This window comes from Odocoileus virginianus, chromosome 22, assembly GCF_023699985.2.
Source record: "Odocoileus virginianus isolate 20LAN1187 ecotype Illinois chromosome 22, Ovbor_1.2, whole genome shotgun sequence".
Taxonomy (NCBI): domain Eukaryota; kingdom Metazoa; phylum Chordata; class Mammalia; order Artiodactyla; family Cervidae; genus Odocoileus; species Odocoileus virginianus.
The window spans coordinates 9,579,507-9,604,287 of record NC_069695.1 but is presented as its reverse complement, the minus strand read 5'-3'; the positions used below and the strand labels follow the sequence as shown (position 1 = coordinate 9,604,287).

General features: G+C 43.1%; 1 protein-coding gene across 1 annotated transcript; it reads left to right on the top strand.

Moving 5' to 3' along the window:
* Positions 1-2,856: 2,856 nt before the first annotated feature.
* ELAC1 (elaC ribonuclease Z 1) lies at positions 2,857-17,973 on the top strand. Its single transcript, XM_020869455.2, has 4 exons — positions 2,857-3,027; positions 9,328-9,492; positions 15,213-15,680; positions 17,286-17,973. The coding sequence occupies exons 2-4, from the start codon at positions 9,336-9,338 to the stop codon at positions 17,750-17,752; spliced, it is 1,092 nt and encodes a 363-aa protein (XP_020725114.2). The 5' UTR covers positions 2,857-3,027; positions 9,328-9,335; the 3' UTR covers positions 17,753-17,973.
* The last annotated feature ends 6,808 nt before the right edge of the window (positions 17,974-24,781 follow it).

Here is a 24,781-nt window from a genome sequence, read left to right as displayed (position 1 = left end):
TATCCACAGAAAAGTAAAATATTAATTCAAAAGATACATGTATTCCTTCAATTAAAAAATAAATTTTAAAAAAGACACATGTACTTGTGTTCACAGTAGTATTGAGAAATCTCCATATTGCTTTCCACAGTGGCTGCATCAGTTTACAATTGCCAAGATATGTAAGCAACCTACATGTCCATCAACAGATGAACATACAGAGATGATGCAGTATATATATGATGGAATATTTGTTGTTTAGTGTCTGACTCTTGTGATCGATCCCATGGACTGCAGCCTGCCAGGCTCTTATGTCCATAGGACTTCCCAGGTAAGTATACTGGAATGGGTTGTGATTTCCTTCTCCAAGAGATCTTCCTGATGCCGGGGTCAAACCTGCATCTCCTGTATTGGCGAGCGGATTCTTTACCACTGAGCTACTAGGGAAGTCCCACTCAACCATAAAAAGAGATGAAATTTTGTGTTTGCAACATGGATGGACTTGGAGGGCATCATGCTAAGTGAAAATATCAGAAAAGACACAATGTATGATATCACATGTTGAATGTAAAAAATAAAATAGTGAATATGACAAAGAAGAAACAGAACTCACATATATAGAAAACTATTAGTTACCATCAGAGAGAGGGGATGGGGAAGGAGCAAGACAGGGTTAACAGATTAAGATAACTATGTATAAAATAAGTTACAAGGATATATTGTATAACACAGGGAACAAAGCCAGTATTTTATAATAACTGTAAATGGTTAATTAAGGGCTAGGTTACATTTGGAGGGACAGGGTTCTAGGTGAAAAAAACTGAACATAATAACTATTGAAGATGAATGATGATTCTATATAGACGTTCATTAAACATTTTCTCAATTTTTGTGTATGTAAAAAATTTCCCATAAAGTTTTTAAAATGAACATAAAGCACTATCCAGAATTCTCTAAAGCTATAATAACCTCTGAGAAAAGGGGTTGTAAGAAATCTCGATTGGGGTGGGCATAGGGGATGGTAGGTTTAAGCCAGGAACCTCTGGAATGGGCAGATCTATTGGGGGTACCTCAGGAGGGAACCCCTAGTCGAGTTGTGGTCAAGGCCTAGCTGTAGGATGTGTCTTCCTGAGCACTTCTCTGCTAGGAAAGTGTCAGAATAAATAACATTCAAGGTCCGGTTTTAAAAATTTTGTTAAACCAGTCCCTGTACAAACAAATGCATCTTATTTCCTTGTTTTTCCATTTCCAGGAGATTAATCTAAGTCTCAACCTCTCCACAAGACCCAGCTCAAGTTTAACCACGCCCACAACTTGTCCCCCCCCCCCCCCCTTTTTTTTGCAAGGCAGTGGGATCTTAGTTCCCTGACCAGGGACTGAACCCACCCCTGGCAGTGAAAGTGCAGGGTTTTAATCACTGGACTCCAGAGAATTCCCTAACCCTTCCTTAACTTAATGATCTCCCTATTTTTGTCACTCCCTTTGGTTTCTCCTCTGCTCCCTCATTTTGTTAGTGACTTTCTGCTAGTTCTTTTTCCAACCTTGGTTTATGCTCCTAAAATCAGGAACCATGACATATATTAAAAATTCATTATCAAAGTCGGATTGTCTCTCCACTAAGGCGGATCTTAATTAACACTTGCATAAATAAAAGCTTTGAAGAGGCCCAAAAGTAAATGATCCCTCTCTCCAGGTAGTGTTAAAAACCCTCCATCCACAGCACTTCTAACCCTGTTAGGAAGCTGCTGGATACTTTGACCACCTCGAGCATGTGAGCAAAAATCAGTGCATCTGACACTACACAAGAACGTGAAGTTTTGAAAGCTGGAGTTTGACCGGGATGAGTTTTTCCACTTGGGCCACGTGCAGTTTCCTCCGGGGCGCCTCACCCAGCGCGTCCCTGAGGCGATGCTGTGCGCTCCCCTCAGCAAGTGGACACATCAGCGACGCTCCTGCAGGCACAGCACCCGCAGCTGCTGCGGATTTTTCAGCAGACATTCCGCTGTATCCCTGGAAGAGCAAAGTGCAATCGAAAGAAGACTTGGGATCTAGAGTATGGCTGCTATGAACTCTGATTCCAAGGCACTGGCACGCTTCAGTTTTCAGTGCTTAAGACAGATTCATCCCCGTGAGATCACAGGCTTTACGCAGATATGCCGGAGCAAAGCATCTCGGAGAACACTCTTGTTTGAAAACGTTCAGTTCAGTTCAGTTCAGTCGCTCAGTCGTATCCGACTCTGCGACCCCACAGACTGCAGCACACCAGGCCTCCTTGTCCATCACCAACTCCCAGAGTTTACTCAAACTCATATCCATTGAGTCAGTGATGCCATCCAACCATCTCATCCTCTGTCGTCCCCTTCTCCTCCCGCCCTCAATCTTTCCCAGTATCAGGGTCTTTTCAAATGAGTCAGTTCTTCACATCAGACGGCGAAAGTGTTGGGAGTTTCAGCTTCAACATCAGTCCTTCCAATGAACACTCAGGACTGATCTTTAGGAGGGACTGGTTGGATCTCCTTGCTGTCCAAGGGACTTTCAAAAGTCTTCTCCAACACCACAGTTCAAAAGCATCAACGTTACACGGCTAAAAAAAAAAAAAGAAAGAAAGAAAGAAAAAGAAAAAAAGAAAGAAAAAAAAAAGCCATAGAGTAGGGACTTCTCTGGCGGTCCAAGTGGTTAAGACATTGGGCTTCAAGAGCAAGGGGTGAGGGTCTGATCGCTGGTTGCAGAACTAAGATACCACATGCCTCAAGCAGTGGCAAAAAAAAAAAGGCAACCCACACAGCGGACATTATTCACTTGGGCGCTCTGGTCCTCACGGGATACCGCAGCCCTCACAGGGGCCTCCCACTCGCCGCGGGACAGAGCGGACCGCTGGACCAGCCGCCCAGCCTCACGCCGGGGTCGCGCTCCGCGGAGAACCACCGAGCGCGGACCTCCGGCGCTTCCTAGAGCGGCGGGGCGCGGGCTCGGCCGGCGGCGCACTTCCGCCCCCGCGCGTCGCCGCCCCGCGGACGGCCGGGCCTCGCCGCGGGCGTCGGGGAGTGGGTGAGTGGGGCAGGGCGCGCCCGAGGTGGGGGGCGGGCCGGGGTCTGCGCCGCCGAGGCCTCCCCCGCGCCCGCCAAGCAGGTCGAGCGCTCGGGCGTCCCGCGGAGTCGCGGGCTGTGCCGGGAGCCGAGGACCCGAGCCGGGGATCTAGGACGCGCCTTGTCCACCCACCGCCCCTCATCGCGCCTGCTTACCCCTACCCTACGGGCCGAGGACCTCCTGCACCGCGCTTCTGCCGCCTCCCACCCTCCTTTTGCTCGACAGGCGTGAAGGAGCGGCTGGGCCGGCTGGCGGTCGGAGACCCGGCCTCTGGCCACGGTGGGCTAGGCCTTGGCCTCGCAAAGACCACTGTCTGTGCAGCGGGCCTCGGCCCTTTCATCTCTGAAATGGAGGATGGCACGACCTGCCCTGCCTGCACCGCTTGGGTGGATTGCAGGCTTGGCACCGCCTCTGCCTGAAAACTCCTTCCGAGCTCGACCGCCTTTAGAATCTTCCGGGGAGCTTCCCCAGTACTGAGAACCCCAGAACCACCGGGCGATTGTAGTCTGCAGCCAGGACTGAGAACCACTGGCCCAGAGTGTCAAGTGACCCTACTGAGATCGATCGTGTGTTGTGTTCTTGCTAGAAATGTGTATTGTGAGAAAGCAAGCGGCTGGGTTTTTGTTTTCTGAGTTTGGGTTTTTTTTTTTTTTTTTTTGGTCCAAGAAGACAAGAGCTAAAATCTGGTTTGCTCACATTTCCTAGTGGTGCATAATGCGCACCAATGATTAAATTTCTGGTTACTTCCTGACCTAGTGGAAGAGTTTTGGTTATTTGGCTTGCTTTTAAACTTTTTATATGGAAACTTTTAAATATATACAAAAACAGAATCGTGTACAGAATGTACCAACTCATGTACTAATTGCTAATGGATCTAGTTTCATCTGGCACCCTCACCCGCACTGGATTATCTTAAAGCAAATCAAAACGTACCATTTCATCCATTTAATACTGGCTTATGTTTATAGAACATAGTAACTACTTGAACATAACACCATTATCAGTCTCATAAGAACCTCACATTACTATCTCTCCAGTGAAGTTTGCATTTCCCCTATTCTCTCTCCCCCCACCCCCCGCCATCATCTGGTTGTCCAAGACAGGATTCAGACAAGCTACACAGGTTACATTTGGTTGATGGCTCTTATCTCTGTCTCCTCTCTCTTCATTATTATTTCTCCTGGTATTTAGGTTGTTGAAGAAGTCAAGTCATTTGTCATGTAATGTTTCTTACATACTGAATTTTGCTTTTTCCTTCCCTGTGGTGTGCTCTAATAAACTGGTGTCTAGAAGACAGCCTTTTCCAGATACAGGTTATATTATTTGGCAAGAAAACCTCCTTGGATACTATGTGCTTCATATTGCATCACATCAGGAGTTGGATTAGGTCTCATCTCTGTGGTGGTAACATTGATCACTGGCTCTTTTCCATACAAATTGTATTGCAGGGTGACTGATTGATCAGGGAATTACAGAAGGATACTAATAACTGCAGAAGGAATGAGAGAATATCACCTTATGGCAACCCCTAATGAAATAATGGTTCCTGGAAAGATCATTAATGGTTGCTAACATCAGAAAAAGAGACAGCCAGACAGCGTGTGCTCCCTGGTGGAACTTCCCAATACCACCTGTTACATATTCTTAGATGATGGATGGGGGATAAAGAGGAAACAGGATTGACCTTGAGTTGATAATTGTTGAAGCTCAGTGATGGGTATAAAGAGGAAACAGGATTGACCTTGAGTTGATAATTGTTGAAGCTCAGTGATGGGTATGTGACAGTACATTATGCTAATCTCTCTCCTTTTGTGTGTGTTTGAAATTTTTCATAACAAAAATTTTGGTGTTTTGTTTTTTTTTTAATTGACTTGTTGACTAGTGAGTTCAGGTCAGCCTGATCCATCCATTATAGTTCTCCACTAGCCTTTCACTAACTGGTTCTCAAAACTGACTGCATGTTAGGATCACAGGGGGAGAATTTTTCTTTTTCAATTCTAAAACACATGTCTCTTGCGGAATTTCCTGTTGATAGTTATGGGATGGAGCCCAAAAATGGTTGATATGTTTTAAAAGATCTCCAGGTGATTAGTACTCCAGGATTCTGTACCACTGGAAGTCATGAAGTAAATTAAATGCAAAATTAAGCCAAATAGGTAAATAAAATGCTGCTTATTGCAGCAAAAAACAATTCAAAGATTTTTTTAAAAAGTTAATCTCCACCACCATTATTTTAATCATCACCGAAATAACCAGTGTAGCAGTACAATGTATATTGTTCCTCACCAGACTATCTCTGTCTTGCATAACATAGATGTTTGGGCATTGTTATAAAAATGAGATTATGCCATAGCCATCTGTAACTTTTCTCATTGTCATCCCTTCAGTACAGGAGTCACAGACCTGGCTGAACTGTAGAACAGATAGTTCATGATATGAATGTACAATAAAACAGTTGTTTCCAAATTGATATTTATCTGTCTATCTGTATATTCAGATAGTTTCCAAATTTTAGCCACCTTAAAAGTTTCACAGTAAATATCATTGTACATAGATCCTTTATTTCTGTAAGGCAGATTCCCAAAAATGGGATTGCTGGATTACAGTACGTTGCATTAATAGCCTCATTATTATTGGTAATATGTATTGCCAGATTACTGTCCCAAAACATAATAGCAGTTCATGCTTCCACCACTGGTAAAATGTAGGTACTCATTTTTCCTTGTCTGGGTTAGCACTGGATAGCATTAATATTTGCCAGCCGATGTATGGAAAATGATGGCTCTTTTTTCTTTAATTTGCATTTCCTCTCTACTGGAGGACTAAGGGTTTTCATGCTTATTGGCCCTTTGGATTTCTTTTGTGAATTTCCTGTGTATATTCATTGTTTAGTTTTCTATTCTGTACTTTTCTGTTTTAATGCGTTTGCTTGAACCATTTCTTAGGGGCATTAACCTGTTATCAAACAGTACAGTTTTTTCCAAATGGTTTTTTTCTTTTTGGCGGGGGGAGGTCCTTTGACATTGAGAGTCTTTTGATATATGAAAATTTTTATGTAGTAAAAATGTCTTTTTAAAAGCTTTGTATTTCATGTCTTGCCAGTAAGGGATTTTCATCCCCAAATTTGTATACATATTCTAATTTTTTTGAACACTTTTTTTTGGACGAAAGGTCCAAATTTAAATGTTTCACATTTAAATCATGTGGAATGTATTTTTATATATGATGCAAGATAAGAATCTTGCTTCACTTTTTCTGCGAAAATAACCAATTATGTCAGTGTTATTCATTTTAAAAAGCCACCCTTTTTTACATTTCTGTTATATATTGATTTCTGTGTGTACCTGAGTTTATTTCTGGACTATCCCTTCTCTTACTTACAGCTTTATGTTTGTACCAATAATATATCTTTCTTTTGTGCCTGATTAGTGTCATGGTACTACCTAGAAAAGTAAATCACTACTCACTACTTTGTAGGCTTTTCTTGCCCATTCTCAGACATGTGCTTTTTTTTTTTTAATGTGATTTTTGGGTTATGTTTGTTCGAAGATGAATCGCACTGGAAATCTGATAGAATTTGCGTTAAATATACATGCATTAATTATGAAAAGATACGCATTTCTGTGATAGTAAATCTCCTATCAAAGAAGCTAATGTGTTTCTCTCTTTGAGTCTTTTAGGACCTGTTCCTTTCTTGTTAACTTTATTTCTAGCTATTTTACAAGACTTCTTTTTTCTCTTGTGACTGAGGGTTTTTTTCATTTTTGCAAGGACCGAGAAAAGTTTTTGATAGGTTTTCCCCCCTTGTAGATAGTACATTTATCCAGCTCTCTGTCAAGTTTTCCTGTTTTAGTAGTTTTTCTTAAACTTACGTGTTTGTTTCCTTCCTTGCCATCAACGTGGATAATCTGTAGTTGGTTATATATAACTTTGGCAAAAAGATGAGGAAACAGTGGATTTTGGGCTCCAAATCACTACAGATGGTGACTGCAGCCATGAAATTAAAATATGCTTACTCCTTGGAAGAAAAGTTATGACCAACCTAGACAGCATATTAAAAAGCAAAGACATTACTTTGCCGACAAAGGTCTGTCTAGTCAAGGCAATGTTTTTTTCAGTAGTCATGTATGGATGTGAGAGTTTGACTACAAAAAAAGCTGAGCGCTGAAGAATTGATGTTTTTGAACTGTGGTGTTGGAGAACACTCTTGAGAGTCCCTTGGACTGCAAGGAGATCCAACCAGTCCATCCTAAAGGAGATCAGTCCTGAGTGTTCATTGGAAGGACTTATGTTGAAGCTGAAACTGCAATACTTTGTCCACCTGATATGAAGAACCGACTCGTTGGGAAAGACCCTGATGCTGGGAAAGATTGAAGGCGGGAGAAGGGGATGACAGAGGATGAGATGGTTGGATGGCATCACCGACTCGATGGACATGAATTTGAGTAAACTGCGGGAGTTGGTGATTTACAGAGAGGCCTGGCGTGCTGTGGTCCATAGGGTTGTGAACAGTTGGACATGACTGAGCGATTGAACTGAAGTTTGAGTCTATTTTATTTGATGCATATCTCCCGTCACAGCACTGTATCCGAGGGGTTTCCCTGGTGGTCCAGTAGTTAGGAGTCTGTGTTGCAGTGCAGGCGGCACCACAGTGAGAAGCCAGCACACTAAGCAAGAGCGGCCCCCTCTTGCTGCAACTAGAGAAAGCCTGAGTGCAGCAGTGAAGACCTGCTGCAGCCAAGCAGTAGATCAATCAATAAATCTTTAAAAAGAGGAACTGTATCAGAGAGAGATATGCCCAAAAATAGTGAAAGGAAAAAGCGATATCAGGAGTTGGCAGAAATCTACACACTCAACAGGTTGTTGCTGATCACTTGTGAGAGCAGAGGCCCAAGCGCTAACCCCTCATGGACCCTCTAATCAGGGGAGTGAGACATTCCCTCAGCATTACTGTGTGTTATTCGCATTACTGAGTGTTGTAGTGCTTCATTGTGGTTTCCCAATGGTTCAGAGAAAGGGCTGCTCACCATGAGCTGCTCAGCATAGAGAGATCACTTGGTGAGCATAATTAAGTTCCCTTGCTTGCCCAGAACCTCACTAGAGTTGTTTACTGTTTATCAGAAGGACTTTTTAAAAAATTAATCAGCAGATAGTACAGAGTCCTTATATACCCACTCCCCACCCCACCCCACCCCCATCAGTTTCCCCTAATGTTGACATCTTACATTAGTGTGGTACAACGGTGATGGGCCAGTATTGATACACAGTTTACATTAGGGCTCCTTCACTGTTTTGTATTTACTATGGGTTTTGACCAACGTTTGGTGATATGTGTGTCTTTATTGTATCATACAGCATAGTTTTACTGCCCTGAAATCCCTCACTCCCTTCCCCCGCAAACCACTGTCTTTTTACTATCCCCATAGTTTTGCCTTTTCCAGAATGTCATGTGGTTGGAATTCAAGTACAGTTTGGTGTATATATATATATATATATATATATAATTTTTTTTATTAATTTTATTTTTGGTTGCACTGGGTCTCCGTTGCTGCGCAGGCTTTTCTCTAGTTGAGGCGAGCGGGTTGTTGCTGTGCGCAAGCTTCTCGTTGCGATGTCTTCTCTTTTTTCCGTTCCCGGGCCCTGGAACGCAGCCTCAGTAGTTGTGGCACACAAGCTTAGTTGCTCCACAGCACGTGGGATCTCCCCAGACCGGGGACTGAACCTGCGTCTCCTGCATTGGCAAGCGGGTTCTTTACTCCTGAGCCGCCAGGGAGGGCTTCCCAGCGGCTCGGACGTAAAGGGTCCGCCTCGATGCAGGGGACCCGGGTTCCATCCCTGGGTCGGGAAGACCCCCTGGAGGAGGAAGTGGCAGCCCACTCCAGTGTTCTTGCCTGGAGAGCCCCGTGGACAGAGGAGTCTGGAGGGCTACAGTCCATGGGGTCACAAGGAGTTGGACCTAACACTTTCAGTTTCACCAGGGAAGTCCTCAACTCTAGTTTTTAATTAACTGAGTTTGGCTTTTTTTTTTTTAATTTATTTTTATTTGTGTGAGCAGTTGTACAAGGTTTGGTAATTTGTAGTTTTAACTGATTAAGAGTTACTAGAATCTTCCTTTAGATTTCTGTGGAAAACTATTAGAGAACAGGAATCCACACTGTTCTAAATACATAAAATTAGATAACAGTGAAACTCCCAAGAACCTGTTTTTGGTGATTTTAAGCAGTGATGTGTGATAAGCCCTAAGTGATCTTCTCGTTGCAGGGTGGAAGATGTCTATGGACGTGACATTTCTGGGGACAGGTGCAGCATACCCGTCCCCAACCCGGGGTGCCTCTGCGCTGGTTCTTCGGTGTGAAGGCGAGTGCTGGCTCTTTGACTGTGGGGAGGGAACCCAGACACAGCTTATGAAGAGCCAACTTAAAGCGGGTGAGTGTGTGTTCTGCTTTCTCATTAGGGCTGTCTCTTGCTCATCTTCATTTTCCTGGCTCTCCTTGGGCCTTCTGCTCAGAAGCAACCCCGGCAGTTGTACCCCATTTCAGTGCTGGAGCCCTGGCAAGACTTGGAAGGCACTCAGGCATCTGGCCACACCAAGATGCCTAGATGAACTAGCTGACTGACTGCCCAACTTACTTCCTCCTTCTCCTTCCCTCCCTTCAGTCCTTCACTTTTCATTCTTCCTGTAAATTGAAGAGCAAGGATGTACATAGGCTTAGGGCATGGAGGATGGAGTGAGATACATCAGACACATTAAAAAGACACTGCTGAACCACGGGAACATACTTACTTCCCCCAGGAGATGGGTCTAAGTTTCATGAGAGGACAGTAGGTGTTCTGGGGAGTGAGTTCTTTTCTGCTTGGGGTCATCAGCAAAGACAGCTGAGGGGGTGATATGTGAGCTGTTGAGGGCGGAGGAAGGGCTCCCTGGGCTGGGGGGAAGAAGGGCATTCTGGCCAGAGGGAACAGAGAGAGCCTCGCCCCAGGCCCACTGAGGAGTCCAGTGTTCGCAGAGCCTTGACCCAGAGTGGGCTAGACCAGGATTCCAGTCCCAGCTGTGTCTCTGCTTAGCACCTTAGCAGATCAGCAAGCTTAAGCCTTTCTTTTCTCATCTTTAAAATGGGGTTAAAACCTCCATATCAGGGCTCCCCTGGTGGCTCAGCTGGTAAAGAATCCGCCTGCAATGCAGGAGACCTGAGTTCAATCCCTGAGTTGGGAAGATCCCCTGGAGAAGGGAAAGGCTGCCCACTCCAGTATTCTGGCCTAGAGAATTCCATAGACCATATAGTCCGTGGGGTCGCAAAGAGTCGGCATGACTGAGTGACTCACTTCACTTAAAACCTGCACTTGAAAGGGGTGATGTGAGAATTGTATATAATAATCCCTTCTCTGTGTGGTTGTCTCCTTCTCATCAGTTAAATCTCAACTCACATGTTGTCTCCTCAAAGGCTTTCCCCAAACCTCTTGTGTTAAGTAATTTCTCCCTTACGCCAGGCATCCTACTGATTTATGCTGGTTTTATTGACTTTTTAGCGTCATCAGTATCTAAAATTATGTTATTTAGGTAGTCGTTTCTGTGTTCACTGTGTAGTTCCTGGATGACTAGACTCTGAGCATATGCACACCTAGTAGATGCCTAGTAATATCTGTTGATGCTTGAGTCAGATGTTCAGCACTTAGTACAGGGCCTCTCACTTGTTAGATCTTGATAAATGGCACTTATTGAAATTATTCCTACAACTCCTCACAGTACTTGGCATTTAATGACTAAAAGAAAGATAGCTCTAGCATCCAAGCATCCCTTGGTCTAGTGGTGGAAACTGACGTGCAGTCATGGTGTAATGTGATAAGTAAGAATAAAGAGGTGTTTTCTAGCTACTTTTGAAGCACAAAGGAGGAGGACACTAACTGTATCTGTGTGTTCAGAGAAAGCAACTCAGAGATAGTAATGGTCGAGCAAGGATATAAGAGATGGATAGAAGTTTCTCTGGGAGGAGAAGCAGGGATGGATATTCAGGGAACAGATGATAGAGTGAGCAGGAAGTGAGGGAGTTTCCAGGAGAGACATGACGTGTTTGGGGAATCCTAAGCCGTCCAGCACTCTGAGTACTTGACTGTAGAGATGAGAGACAGGAATGCTGAAAGCGAGGGCCGACTGTGAAGACTTCTGTGGTATTCTAAGGCATCTGGGCCTTATTATTTATCCTATTGTCAGCAAGGAATCATTGAATACATCTTAAACCAAGAAATGACATGGTCTGATTTGTGTTTTAGGATGGTTTTCCAATAGCAAATGTACTGGGAGAGAGAGTGGCATCAGGAGGCCTGGCCCAAGGCAGTTGCATTCACCTGGTGAGAGAGAGAAGATGAAGATTCTGGAGCAGGAAGCAGGAATGAGGATGAAGACGAGAGACTCAGAGAGATCTGTAGAGCCAGGAGACGGGACTGAGTGAATGCCTAGGATATGCAGAAGTGCAGAATTACTCCAAGTTATAGGTGGTGATGTCCCAGACCTAGATGGAGAGTTAGGAAGAGAACTGTTGGAGGAAGGAACCAGGCATATCACTTGGGACAGGTGAACACAGTTCAGCCCTAATTTATACTGTCTTACATTGAAACCCTGTGGTCACAGCAGTGCTATGCTTTACTTCCCTGGGATCACACAAGGGTTCCTTTCACGAGGCCTGGCAGGGTAGGCACATGCCAGAGTGGTGGCTATAATATTTAGAGAGTAGGGGTTGAGGTGGCAGGGTGATTAAAATAGAAACAAGTGACTCTTGTATTAAGAAGTTTGGATGTAGGGATGTCTCCAGTTTTTACTTAGTACCTGTGTCAGTTATCTAATGCTGCTTAACAGATTAAAAATTTAGTGGGGTACTTGCATTTATTATCTCATAGTTTCTGTGGGTTAGGGACTTCAGGCCAGGCTTAGCTGGATTCTCTATTTCAGGGTCTCAGTAGGCTGCAGCCCAGGTCTTGGCCAGTGCTGAGGTCTCATCAGAGACCCCACTAGAGGAAGAATCGATTTCAGAGCTCACTCAGGTTGTTGGCAGAATCCTTCTGGTTGTTGAACGAAGGCTGCCTGCAGCAACTTGAGGCCTGCTGTAGGTCCTGGTCGTGGGGCTTTCTGCTGCAGGGTAGCTTGCTTCCTTTTACTGCCAGGAAGGGAGAAAGAGACTTAAGAGCAAGTCTGCCAGCAAGATGGACTCTGAGAACATAATCACATTGCATCCTTGTGCCATGTTTCACTGGTTAGAAGCCAAGTGCCCAGTCCCACCCACACTCAAGGGGAAGGAATTATAGAGGGATGTGGACAGCTGGAGGCAGGGACCATGGGTACCACCTTAACTCTATTTGCCATAATACCTTTCTCTCATGTTTTATATTTTACAGTTATTTTTCAACAGATCACAAAGCTCAAGCTTTTTAAAATAAAAGTTTGGCCAAAAAATAATAATACTAAAATAAAATCTAAAGGGAACCTTTAGCTTACTAAATTTTTATTGATTTAAAAAAAGAATTCGGAATACATGTAAATCCATGGATAATTCATGTCAATGTATGACAAAAACCACTACAATATTGTAAAGTAATTAGCCTCCAACTAATAAAAATAAATGAAGAAAAAAAAAAAGAATTCCTGGCCTCAGAGAGGAGGGTGATATGGTAATCCCTGAACATCAGCTAAGACACTCTGACACTTCTAAAGCCCCAGTCTCAACCTGGAATCCTCAATACATCTTGGTTTCTCTGAGTAACCAAATGTGGACCCATCACTGTTGGAGTCTTTGAAACCCTTTTAGCTTATACTACCTCCTGGGGTAATAATATTTTATGGGTTTCATAAGGAAGTACTTTCTGTCTAAATATACTTCTTTCAACTTTCCATGGTCCTGATATCCAGGCATCTGATTAAAAAGTGTGGGTTTGTCATATCTATTTTTTTTCATAATTTTAAAGAGTGAGCTTAAGTTTTTTTCCCCCCCTCAAAAATAATTACAAAAAAGTATTATAAAAGTATAATTTTAAAAAGATTATAATAAGTATACATGCTCATTGTAAAAGTTTAAACAAAGCAGAAAAATATAAATAAGAAAATCCCAAATCTCTCTGGTCAGTGAATTTTCTATACATATAGTTATGGTAATGGTACAGGTATATTTGTGTGTGTGTTTGTATATAATTTTGCATAAATGCAATCAAACTATATTTGGTATGACTTTTTTTTCCCAACTGAATAGTATGTATCAGTAACGTATTGCAGATATTTTCCTACGGCAGTAAATATCAGTGCATCATTCCTTTGGGTGTAGAGGATGCTCAGTCTTCCACTCCTATATGGATGACATTTTCCCTGGTAATTTTCGTGTTCTTAAGTGAAAGGGAACTCATGCATTTTTCTTTTTTCATTTGATAGCTTCCTCTTACCTTTGATAATTGTGGTTGCCGTTCCTTCTCCTGCTGAAATCAAGTTTCTTAAAAAATGATATGTTTGTCTTCCATGAAACTGTAATAACTGTGGAAAGTTACTTTTTCTTACCTAATGTGTCTCACTTGCTTTGAGTTCACTGATTGTTTGGTATTCAGATTTGGCTGTGCTTTGCAGTAAATAGGGAGAGGCCCGGAAAGTCTGACTTGGCAGTTTTGAGGTCAGTGTGAGACCAGGACTCAGCAACTGATGTAGTTCTCTTGTCTGCTGAGTTCTTAGGTCCCACTTGGGAGGGTGGGGGGCTGTTGGCAGCCCAGACAGCAGAAAGGGGGAAATGAAAGTGTTCCAGAGGTCAAAAAACAGCAAAAACAAAGACTAAACCAAGACAACAAAAAGGAGCATGTTGGGGAGACTTCTAGCGTGCCTCCTGGGGATTCTCATGGTTCAAGATCATTGTTGAGATGATCCATTGTTCTACCTGGTCCACTGTTCTCTGGACAGTGCCTGGCTTGATGTAGTAACACTGAGAAGCCTCGCTTGGAGCACACTGTTACCTGGATGTCACAGGACAGATCCCATCACAATAAACTATTCCTGTTCTTTTATGGTACCAAGCGTTTGAAATAGGTGGGCCGTGAGCTCGAACTGGAAGCAACTGTTATATTAAAAATATGTTAATTGTGATTGTTACTTTGAAAAGCCTTTATGGTGCATCTCTGAAAAACGTTGATATGGCATCCTGCCACGTACCAGGAGTAAATTCTGTTTGTTGTTCAGTCGCTCAGGTGTATCTGACTTTTTTCGACCCCATGGACTGCAGCCCGCTGGGTTTCAGTCCACGGGATTCTCCAGGCAAGAATACCAGAGTGGGTCGCCATGCCCTTCCTCAGGGGATATTCCCAACCTAGGAATCGAACCTGCATCTCCTATTTTGGCAGGCAGATTTTTTTACCACTGAGCCACCAGGAAAACCCATGCAGTTTACCATTGGCTAAATCAAGTTACAGCCTAAGTCAATATGCACTGGGAGAGCTGCTGTATTAGTTCAGGCCGAAAGGAAGGGATGGACCCACGTGCCTTCACATAACACCGTGGGGGGTTACCCTCAGATAGGCGCTCCAGCATCTGTTGCCTGCCTCCCCCTCCTCGGTCCTCACCTCACTCGTTTCTCCCTCCCTCCTTCTCCCTCCTCCCCGTCCTCCCCTCCCTCACCCCCCTTGCCTTTTCCTCCTTTTCCTCCCGTCTCATCCAGGCACGCAGGCTCTGGCTTGGTTAGTTAGTCTTTGGCCAGTGTGGAGTCCTTAAAAGGCGATTTTGGTTTCAGGCACTGGTCCAGTCCTTTGGAGCCAAAGGGACGTTTGTTAGCATGCTGGGAGTACATACTTGCTGTTCTCAGAGGGAGCAGCAGGGGGCAGTGTAACTGCCAGACACTTTCACACTTGAGGCCTAGCCGATTACTAAGTGAATCATTTTGGTACACGTTTTCCTTTTCTCTTTTTTCCAGTAAGAGGATGTATAGGAAAATACTGTTAAAACTGTAACACTGTATAATTTGAAGATATGTTATGAAAAAAGTTATATCTTATTAAAACCTTCCAGTGAAATAATACTTGTCTCTCTTGCTTCTGGAATCATGTAGAAAAATACATGCATGTTTCAAGTAGCTTTGTATGGGTTTTATTTCTGAAAATTCACAAATTTATTTCTCTGCTTCAATCAAAAGGGAGAATTACCAAGATCTTTATCACACATCTTCATGGAGACCATTTCTTTGGCCTTCCTGGCCTCCTCTGCACAATCAGCCTGCAGAGTGGGTCCACGGTCACCAAACAGCCCATCGAAATCTACGGCCCTGTGGGGCTTCGGGACTTTATCTGGCGAACCATGGAACTCTCTCACACGGAGTTGGTCTTCCCTTACGTGGTCCATGAGCTGGTGCCTACAGTGGATCAGTGTCCTACAGAAGAACTAAAAGAATCTGTGCAGGTGAATGAAACAGATAGCCCTCCCAAAGAGGGACAAGGACGAACTATCCTGTTAGACTCAGAAGAAAACTCGTACCTCCTGGTTGATGATGAACAGTTTGTTGTGAAAGCGTTTCGCCTCTTTCATCGAATACCCTCCTTTGGATTTTCAGTCGTGGAGAAGAAACGCCCAGGTAAACTCAACGCACAGAAACTTAAAGACCTGGGTGAGTGAGTGTTTGTTTTTTCCTTTCTCCTCAGTTGAGTTGTTGTGAACTGCAGCAGTTAGAAGTGTCATAGAAACCTTCCTTTCTTGCTTCCCAGGCCTAAGACCTACATTTTCTCCACTTACTTCCTTTTCCCGAAGTTTGTTTATTAAGAGAAATCTTTAGGGCTAGAAGAAGCGATTCAGAGCCAAAGTGAAGTATATATTTCAAGTCTCTCTTCAGCTCTGTAGAGGCACATTCTTGATCTGTCTTATCTTCAGCTTTTACTATCTTCGTTGGTGGAATGAGGGTGGTTGTCTCAGGTCTAGGCTTTTATTTTCTCATGTCATCTTTTTGAAGTATGTTTGAGTGGCATCTTTGGTCAGATACTTTTCACCATAGTTCTTAACCATGCCACTGCAACCAGCTGCTTTCTGAGTGTTCCTTCTTTATTGACTAAGTTATTAATAATTTGGTGTTTGGAACACTGCCTCAACAAGTTGTTGTTGTTGTTTTTGACTGTGCTGGGTCTTAGCTGTGGCACATGGGGTCTAGTTTCCTGGGGAACGAATGCAGGCTTCCTGCATTGGGAGCATGGAGCCTCAGCCACTGAACCACCAGGGAAGTCCCTCGACCAGCTTTATATACCGGGTTCATCCCACTGGAAGCAAGCATTCAAAGGTTGGCTTGGGGCCCGTCTGAGGCCTCGCACCTTCCCCGTGCTCAGTCATCACATGCTCAGGTCCTGCAGCACCTCTGCCAAAGCAGTGCCAGGTGCATCATCCCTCTAGCATCACCGCCTTCCTTGCTGTGCTGACGACAGAGCCTGTGAAAAGCATGGCAGTGGCTTTTCATGTCTTCTTTTTCTTTATTTGTACAATCTCTTCTTTCTTCCCCAACAAAACAATGTACTCAGTAATGAGGAAAACTGCCTTAGACCAAAGATATCTTTATTATCTACAAACCTGTGAAAATACCAGTGTGTTGGGACACTGTAAATGTGATCCATGTTGGAATTCGTGAACATACTCTGTTTATATGTATTGGCCAGAGTGACGATCAGGTATTATTCTCGATTAATATGAGATTTAAGCCCAGTTTGGTAAGCATGGAACTGCCTCTGTTTACAATGAAGATTGATTATGTGTAACTACCTGAAATTCTCCTTGATGTTGTGATCCAAACAGTCCCCCTCTAACAATTTTTTTATTACGTTAATCAGTTTGTTGGTACCTTGTCATTTAAATGGGCTCTTTAATTTTACCTAAAGATGAGCTTATTAACAGCACTCAAAAACTGTTATTTCCATGCACAGCAGAGGATCACAGCTGTTACCTTGACTATAATAAGGTTTTAGGGGGACTTAAGAGCTTAAACTTACCTGAAACGTGTGCTTGGAAATGTTTTAAGTGCTTGGACATTTGCTAATATCAATAGCCAACAGTGAACTTTTAAAAAATGTATAAATATCCCAGTTTCCCACAAGTAATAAAATATTTATAACAATTATGAAAAGAATTGGATGCCTTTTCCATTTGCTATTTGCAGTGCTGTTGAAACAGACGCTTTTTAACAAGTCATAAATTCCATTCCCATGATGTGATGTTATCTGCCTCCATCTTGTAGGTGTTCCACCAGGTCCTGCCTATGGGAAGCTGAAAAACGGAATTTCTGTTGTTCTGGAAAATGGAGTTACAATTTCTCCCCAAGATGTCTTAAAGAAGCCTATTGTTGGGAGAAAAATCTGTATTTTGGGTGACTGTTCTGGGGTTGTGGACGACGGAGGAGTGAAGCTGTGCTTCGAGGCAGACCTGCTGGTCCACGAAGCGACCCTGGATGACACCCAGATGGACAAAGCCAAGGAGCACGGCCACAGCACGCCGCAGATGGCAGCGGCGTTTGCAAAGCTGTGCCAGGCGAAGAGGCTGGTTCTGACTCACTTCAGTCAGAGGTACAAACCAGCTGCCTTGGCCAGAGAAGGAGAAGCAGATGCAATTGTAGAACTTAAAAAGCAAGCTGAATCAGTGTTAGACCTCCAAGAAGTGACTCTTGCAGAAGATTTCATGGTGATCAGCATTCCGATCAAGAAGTGAAACCAGTATTCCCGAATGCATTCTGATGTGTCTGTAAATATGTTATTGAACCAACAGTCACATTTGGTTTCTTTTTGTTGCTGTGGTGGTGGTGGTCATCATTGTTTTGATCTCCAATTATTTGAGTTCTCATAATCCTGAAAAGGATGGAGCTGCATTGCTGAACTAATTCAGCACTGAGAGGGAGCAAGCTATTTGATAATAAATCACTTTAAAAAGAATGAAGCCAGCATCCTTCTTAAAGTCCACGTTTGACAAAATGATAGGCTCTTCAGGTATGCATGCTCTGAGGCTGCTGCCTCAGAGATTAGCCAGTGCACCGTGGGCTTAGCTTGCATCCAGCTTTATTGCTGTTGTTGGCAAAGTACGCAGGACTTGGCCCTCCTGGCTGAAAAGGGTATTTTGGCAGTTTGTGTTGAATCTGTTCATGTTATTAACAAAAGAGAATAGTAATGAGATATTTGATATGCAGAATTGAAGCTGGCATGTTAAATCTTGAATTCTTTGCTAGAAGACTGAATGCAGGGTCAGGGTAGGTGTTTAGCCTTCAATCAGTATTTTATTAAACTTTCCAGTTTGCTCTAAACCCAGGGTTCTCAGAGGTGATACTGCTCCCTTGGATGGAATTCTGAAGTTGTGGGATGTTTCTTGTCAAAACTAGGAGGGGCTACTATCAGCAGTCAGTCAGTACAAGCCAGGACGTTAGATTGTAGAGAATTTTGGTCAATCCTAAACCATGAAGAATTATTTCATCCCACAATGCATATTGCAGGTCTGTTGAAATACACATCAAGTTAAAACTTCTACTGTGAACATACTTTATAAAAATTCAGTGACATAAGAGTTTGGGTGTTTTGGGGGCATGAACCACCAGTCTCCTTGCATGGCCCTGCAACAAACCTTTCTCTGCTCAAAAAGAAAAACAAGAAATAGTAACATAATGAGTTGAACTATGAGGTAAGTCAAATTCTGCAACAGATCCTAAAAAAAATATATATATATTTCAATATATTCAGCTAAGTGAATATATTGGAATGTCACCTCAAACATTATTTGTCAGAAATGAGCTGTGGGCTGGAGCTTGTGAATCTGGAGGTTAAAAAATAACTATCTGTCCGACTTGGGTTTAATTTACGTGTTCTGATAAATAATTCTTTGAGCACCATTTTAGTAAAATGTTCTTTCTAGAATAGCTTTTCCTGCTGAGTTGCCTTCCACCTCCCTCCTGTCTGTCACAGGGTATCTCTGACTCATTTGCCCACAGTAAATACATGGAAAGGTAGTCTCAAGTACTGATTCAGTCAAAAAGGTTCCCTAATCAGACTGGTTTGGGAAACCCTGTATACTGTGTGTCCCTCTGGCAGAGCTGTAATGCCCATCAATGTATTAACAACAGCACGGCTTCAGTGATCACCAGCTAGTCTGTGATGCCAAAAAGACATGATTTCAGAGTCCCATTCTGTGCCTCATGACGGTCCCTATATGCTCTGAAGCAGGTTCCTTAGATCTGCTGATCTTTAGCTTGCTCATCTCTAAAAATGAGAAAAATAATAAGACCTACCTCTAGGAGTGCTGTAAAGATTAAATAAAGACAGTGTATAAAAGGAGCATAGCACGTTGCTTCAAGGCATGAAGTCCTAAAGTACAGAGGTTTGTTAACTGAACCCCTTTCTAAAGTCATATTTCACCGTACACTATCTGTTAACATCTGAAGAAGCTAGAGAGTTTTATAGTATACTTATTCAGAAATACTGTCATGGTGTATAGTAGACTATTGGATTCCTCTGGTCCTGGGGGTTTTTCTAGTAAAAATTGACTCCTGGAGGGGTCTGGTATCCCTGAAGTAGTGATGGTCTAGTTACTCAAGATCTCAGTCAGTCTGAAGCAGCCTCCAGAATGGGCTGATTCGGCCCTACTGTAGGCTCCTGGCCTGCCAGAGTACCAAAGTGGACCAGAACTAAAGCGTATCTTGATTCCTGAACTCAAGTCAAACCATCATTTATTAACCTACTGTGTGCCGAATGGGCTTCCCCAGTGATTCAGCAGTGAAGAATCCGCCACAGGAGCTACGAATTCAATCCCTGGGGTTGGGAAGATCCCCTGGAGGAGGGCACGACAACCCACTCCAGTATTCTAGCCTGGAGAATCCCATGGACAGAGGAGCCTGGCGGGCCACAGTCCACAGGGCCGCAAAGAGTCGGGCACGACTGAAGCGACTTAGCACACGTGCACTCGACGTGTGCCCAAACCTGTACGAGAGGGAATGGCTGGCACTAGTACCTCTAACGCCTGGAGCTCTGGTGTGTAAAGGTTGTAGTTTGGTCACTTCTGCATTCTCGGAAATACCCACCCATGCTATGCGCTCAGAAATGTATCGAATGAAATTGAATGAAACGAGATCACAAAATTTAAGGCCTAAAGTTTAGAACCTGTGCCTAGCCCATTTTACTGCTGGGTTTGTCCAAAAAAAGTAACTGCCTGATTGGTAGTATTCCATTTACTGTCTTGGGAGTAAATGAATATAAGACAAAATCTCAGGCTCACTGTCTCAGTGCTAGAGACTAATAGGAAAACCCAAAGTGAATGTGCAGTTCTTTCAGATCTTTCAGATCTTACAGCCCATCACTCAGTTTTGCTGTTCCTGAGCATTATTTGATAGATGGCTTGACTGTGCCCTTAGAATCAGGCTCTTTTCATATATGTGGGCTAAACCCTCAGAGACATGGGAATGTGGAACAAATTGATGTGTTGGATTAAGTGTGGGGTATCAGTTCATGGCAAGAATTCTTTCTTGGACTCTCTTCTGGCCTAGAATTTGTTCTTAATGGTAGGACACATTCTAAGAATTTGTGGAGCTAGAATTCAGTGAATTTTTTTTTTTTTTTTCTTGTTAGGCCGGGCCATGCAGCTTGAGGGATCTTAGTTCCCCACTCAGGGATTGAGCCAGAGCCGTGGCAGTGAAAATGCCAAGTCCTAACCACTGGCCTGCTAGGGAGTTCCCAAGAGTGAACCTTAAGTTGAACTTCTCAGAGCCTGTAATTTGTTCATGGTTATATGACTCTAGAGGGGATTAGAATATGTGTGGTGCCCCAAACTTATTTGATCACTGAATTCTCTTTTGCCAAGGAGCATCTTATAACACTGAGAAATGGTGTTCCTCAATACTATTGAAAGTACTAATAGTCACCAACTATGTCCATCACCGACTCGATGGACATGAGTTCAAGCAGGCTCTGGGAGTTAGTGATGGACAGGGAAGCCTGGCGTGCTGCAGTCCATGGGGTTGCAAAGAGTCGGACGCGACTGAACTGAATACTATTGAAAAGCATTTTATTTATATTTTTTACCTGCAACTTTATTGAGGTAGTAAATTCCATGTCTACACCAAATATAGTATTTTTTGTCTTAACCAACTTTCCAATTGTTAGAAATTCATGCTCCTGCTTATTTAGATAAAAAACAGGCACTTTTCTGTTTCTCAAAAGGTATTTAGACTTGCCCAAATAGACCCCAAATCATCTCTGTTTTCAAATACTCATGCTTCTTTAGTATACTTTTAATAAACTTTTAAACATAAAAGCAGCATATGCCCAGTGATTTTTTTTTTTTTTAGAGATTCAAGAAAAGAAGATGACTACTCATAATTCTGCTGGGGGCTTCCCAGGTGGTGCAGTTGGCAGGAGATGCAAGAGATGTAGGTTCGATCCCTGGATCAGGAAGATCCCCTGGAGAAGGAAGTGGCAACACACTCCAGTCTTCTTGCCTGGAGAATTCCATGGACAGAAGAGCCTGGCGGGCTACAGTCCATGGGGTCGCAGAGGGTCAGACACAACTGAGCGACTGAGCGTGCACACACTATAGTTCCGCCAATCCAGAGAGCTGCTGCTTTGTTCCAGTGATCCTGAAACTGAGATGTGAGTCAGCATAACTCAAGGTGTTACACAGGTGGACAGGTGTGCATAGGTAGACACGGGTCCTTGGGTTCTAATTCCAAAGACTAATTCAGTATGTCTGGGGTGGAACCCAAGAATCTGTATTTTTAATAAACCCCCCTAGGTGACTCTGAAGTATGTGAGTGGAGAAAAAACTACATGTGGAGAAAAAACTGTATTTATGCACTTGGAAAAACTGAAGTGTACATAAATATATTTTATGTAATTTAAACATGCTTATAGATGTATGTATATTATACACACGCATATTTTTACGTGTAGGTTGACCTCGACTGTTTTTCTCATTTAACATGAGCATTTTCCCACAGCATTAACTGTTCTTTGAGAGCATGAATTTAATGATTTTATGTTATCCCATTCTATAGATATATGTTTTCATACTTTTGAGGCATTTGAGGTTGTTTTGCATTGTTATAAATAATACTGTCATGAATATCCTGAGGCATAAATCTTTGTATCTCTGAGTATTTCCTTAGCATTGATTTCTCTGGAGGTCAAAACATCTCACTTACTTTTCTGGACTCCGGTCAAGAATCTCTCACTGGTTTTCTCGCTCACACTGTGCAGCTGCAGGAGAGAGGCCTGTTGTGCTGCTCCATTGATAGATGATATTGAATATCTTCAATTAATGACCCTTCTAACACTTCTCTTCCCAGACATTTGTCTTATAAAGATTATTTTTGCCAGCTAGTGAAAACAATTTTGTTATGTCTTGCAACTAGCACGTATAATTCAACTGTGATTTCCTTGAATATTCTTATGCCACCTTAAAAATGCAATTCTTACTTAAAAGGTAAAAATCCTTACTGCTTCAAATATGCTCATGATAGATGTACAGTGAAGGTATTTTTGTCTTCACTAAGTTATATATTATGGTGAAATATATTGATCCTGTCCTCACTGATTGATGGATTTTTTTAGGTACTGAATGAGTCAGAGTATTGTTTTGTTTTTTTTTTTTTTTCCATGGGAAAAATAAAAAGGAAATGCTGGTGATGCTCACTCTTTGGCAGGACAAGGATAGAATTTGAGGGGGCTGTGGTGGGATGTGAGATAAGATTGAGAAATTCTTTTAAACAGTGTTTAAAAACTAAAAAATAAATAGTACATTAACCACACTACATTTTTAAAGGGGGTGGGGTGTGGGATGATAGTGAATACCAGATGAATGGTTAAGAGTGGAAGAAGGGATCCTTAGCAAGGGGTATGGGAGGAATAGTGACGAGGACTGTCTTATACAAACCAATGGCACTAGTGGCTTCCCCGGTGGCTCAGACGGTAAAGAATCTGCCTGCAGTGCCGGAGACCTGGGTTCAATCCCTGAGTCCTCAAGATCCCCTGGAGGAGGGAGTGGCTACCCATTCCAGTATTCTTGCCTGGAAAATCCCGTGGACAGAGAAGCTTGGTGGGCTACAGTCCATGAGATTGCAAAGAATCGGACACGACTGAGCAACTAACATATGAGGTATTTTGAACTATTTGTCTGTGTGTGTGTGTGTGCACATTCATTTAGTTAAAAAATTACATTAAAATACTTACACAAGAGATGAAATGCTGCTCCAAATAAGTATGTCAATCGGGGTTTCCTTATGGGTGCTCCAGGCAGTGAACAATTCCTTTCAAGACTTTTTAACATTCCAATCCATTCCCCATACTGCAAAGAGGTTTTTTCAAAATGCAAATCTGAACCTAGTACCCAGATCTGAATGACCTTGCCTTACCCCCCTTGCCAAGCTAATCTTATTCCACTCATTTTTGCAGCCCCAGCCATGTGGGCCTTTCAGTCCTTTGTCAGAGGTTTCTGTTGTTGCCCAGTCTTGGCACAGACTGCTCCCTGGGCCTGGAATGCTTCCTCCTCTCCCCAGGTTAACCCTTCCTGAGCCTTCTGCTCACAGATCTGCAGCCACATCCTCCTGGAAGCCTTCCCAGACTTCCCCACTAGGTAGCGTGTGACTGCACCCCACATTCCTGTTGCTTGTCACTTCGTATTCTCATTTTGTTCCTGTGAATATCCAATTGATGTTTCTCTTTTCCTCCAGCACTGTAAACTTCACAAGAGCAAAACTGTGCCTGCCTGTGCTTCCCTTTGAGCCCCAGCTCCTAGGTCAGTGCCTGGAATATATTAGGCACTCAATAAATAGTGGTGATTGGTTCCAGTTTCCTTGCCTTCCCGTTATTCTATACCGTGCTCTCCTAGGGATTTTTCCTGATTAATATTAAAAACAAAAAAGCAAAAATCCTCTAAACTTAATCTCTAAACTAAAAACCAGGAGGAAGAGAATGGTTGCCTATAACCTTCTTGATGGTGGTTTAGTCACTAAGTCATATCCAACTCTTGCAACCCCATGGACTGTAGCCTGCCAGGCCCTTCTGTCTCTAGGGATTCTCTAGGCAAGAATACTGGAGTGGGTTGCCATTTCCTTCTCCAGGGGATCCTCCCAACTCTGGGATCAAGCCTATGTCTCCAAATGAGGCAAATTTTTGTAAATACTAATTTTAAAGCTTTAGCTTGGTGTCCTAAGGAATGCAGGTAGATACCTAGAATCGGAAAGGGCTGGAAAAAGGAGTTTCTCTAAGAAAGTGGGATGTTGGCTTTCACTATGCGTAAGTGTTATAGCCACGTATTCCAGGAAACAAACTCACTCAGAAGGACAATGCACTCAGAAGGACAATGCAGATAGTGGAGTACATTTTATTACACCGGTGGGCCCAAGGCAGAGTCTCCTCTTAGCCAAGGACCCCAACCAGTTTTTGTGAAAACCTTATATACCCTAAGTGTGCGTGCCCAAACCCACCTCCCCAAATTCCCCGAAACTAGTCTGAACAAAGGAAAAGAAAGATACAATCAAAGTTAACTTGTCATTCATATGCCTTAAGCCTAGGTAGCTAACAGTGGACAATTATCAATAGGCCTGTGGTCATACCCCAATAAGCATAATAGAATGCATGATTCTATTCGGTTACACAGATAATTTGGGTTTTCTTTTAGGCAGAGTAGGTACAAGCCCTGGCGCTCTTCCTTTCTGGGGCCTGGTTTTCCTACTGGTATGTTGTTTCCATAGAAGCCTTAAGAACA

Bases quoted from the DNA above. Each gene is read 5' to 3' on its own strand.
- ELAC1 (XM_020869455.2), top strand. From the start codon at position 9,336: ATGTCTATGGACGTGACATTTCTGGGGACAGGTGCAGCATACCCGTCC. The intron at 9,493-15,212 runs GTGAGTGTGTGT...TTCAATCAAAAG, and splicing joins GAAGAGCCAACTTAAAGCGG to GGAGAATTACCAAGATCTTT. The intron at 15,681-17,285 runs GTGAGTGAGTGT...TCCATCTTGTAG, and splicing joins ACAGAAACTTAAAGACCTGG to GTGTTCCACCAGGTCCTGCC.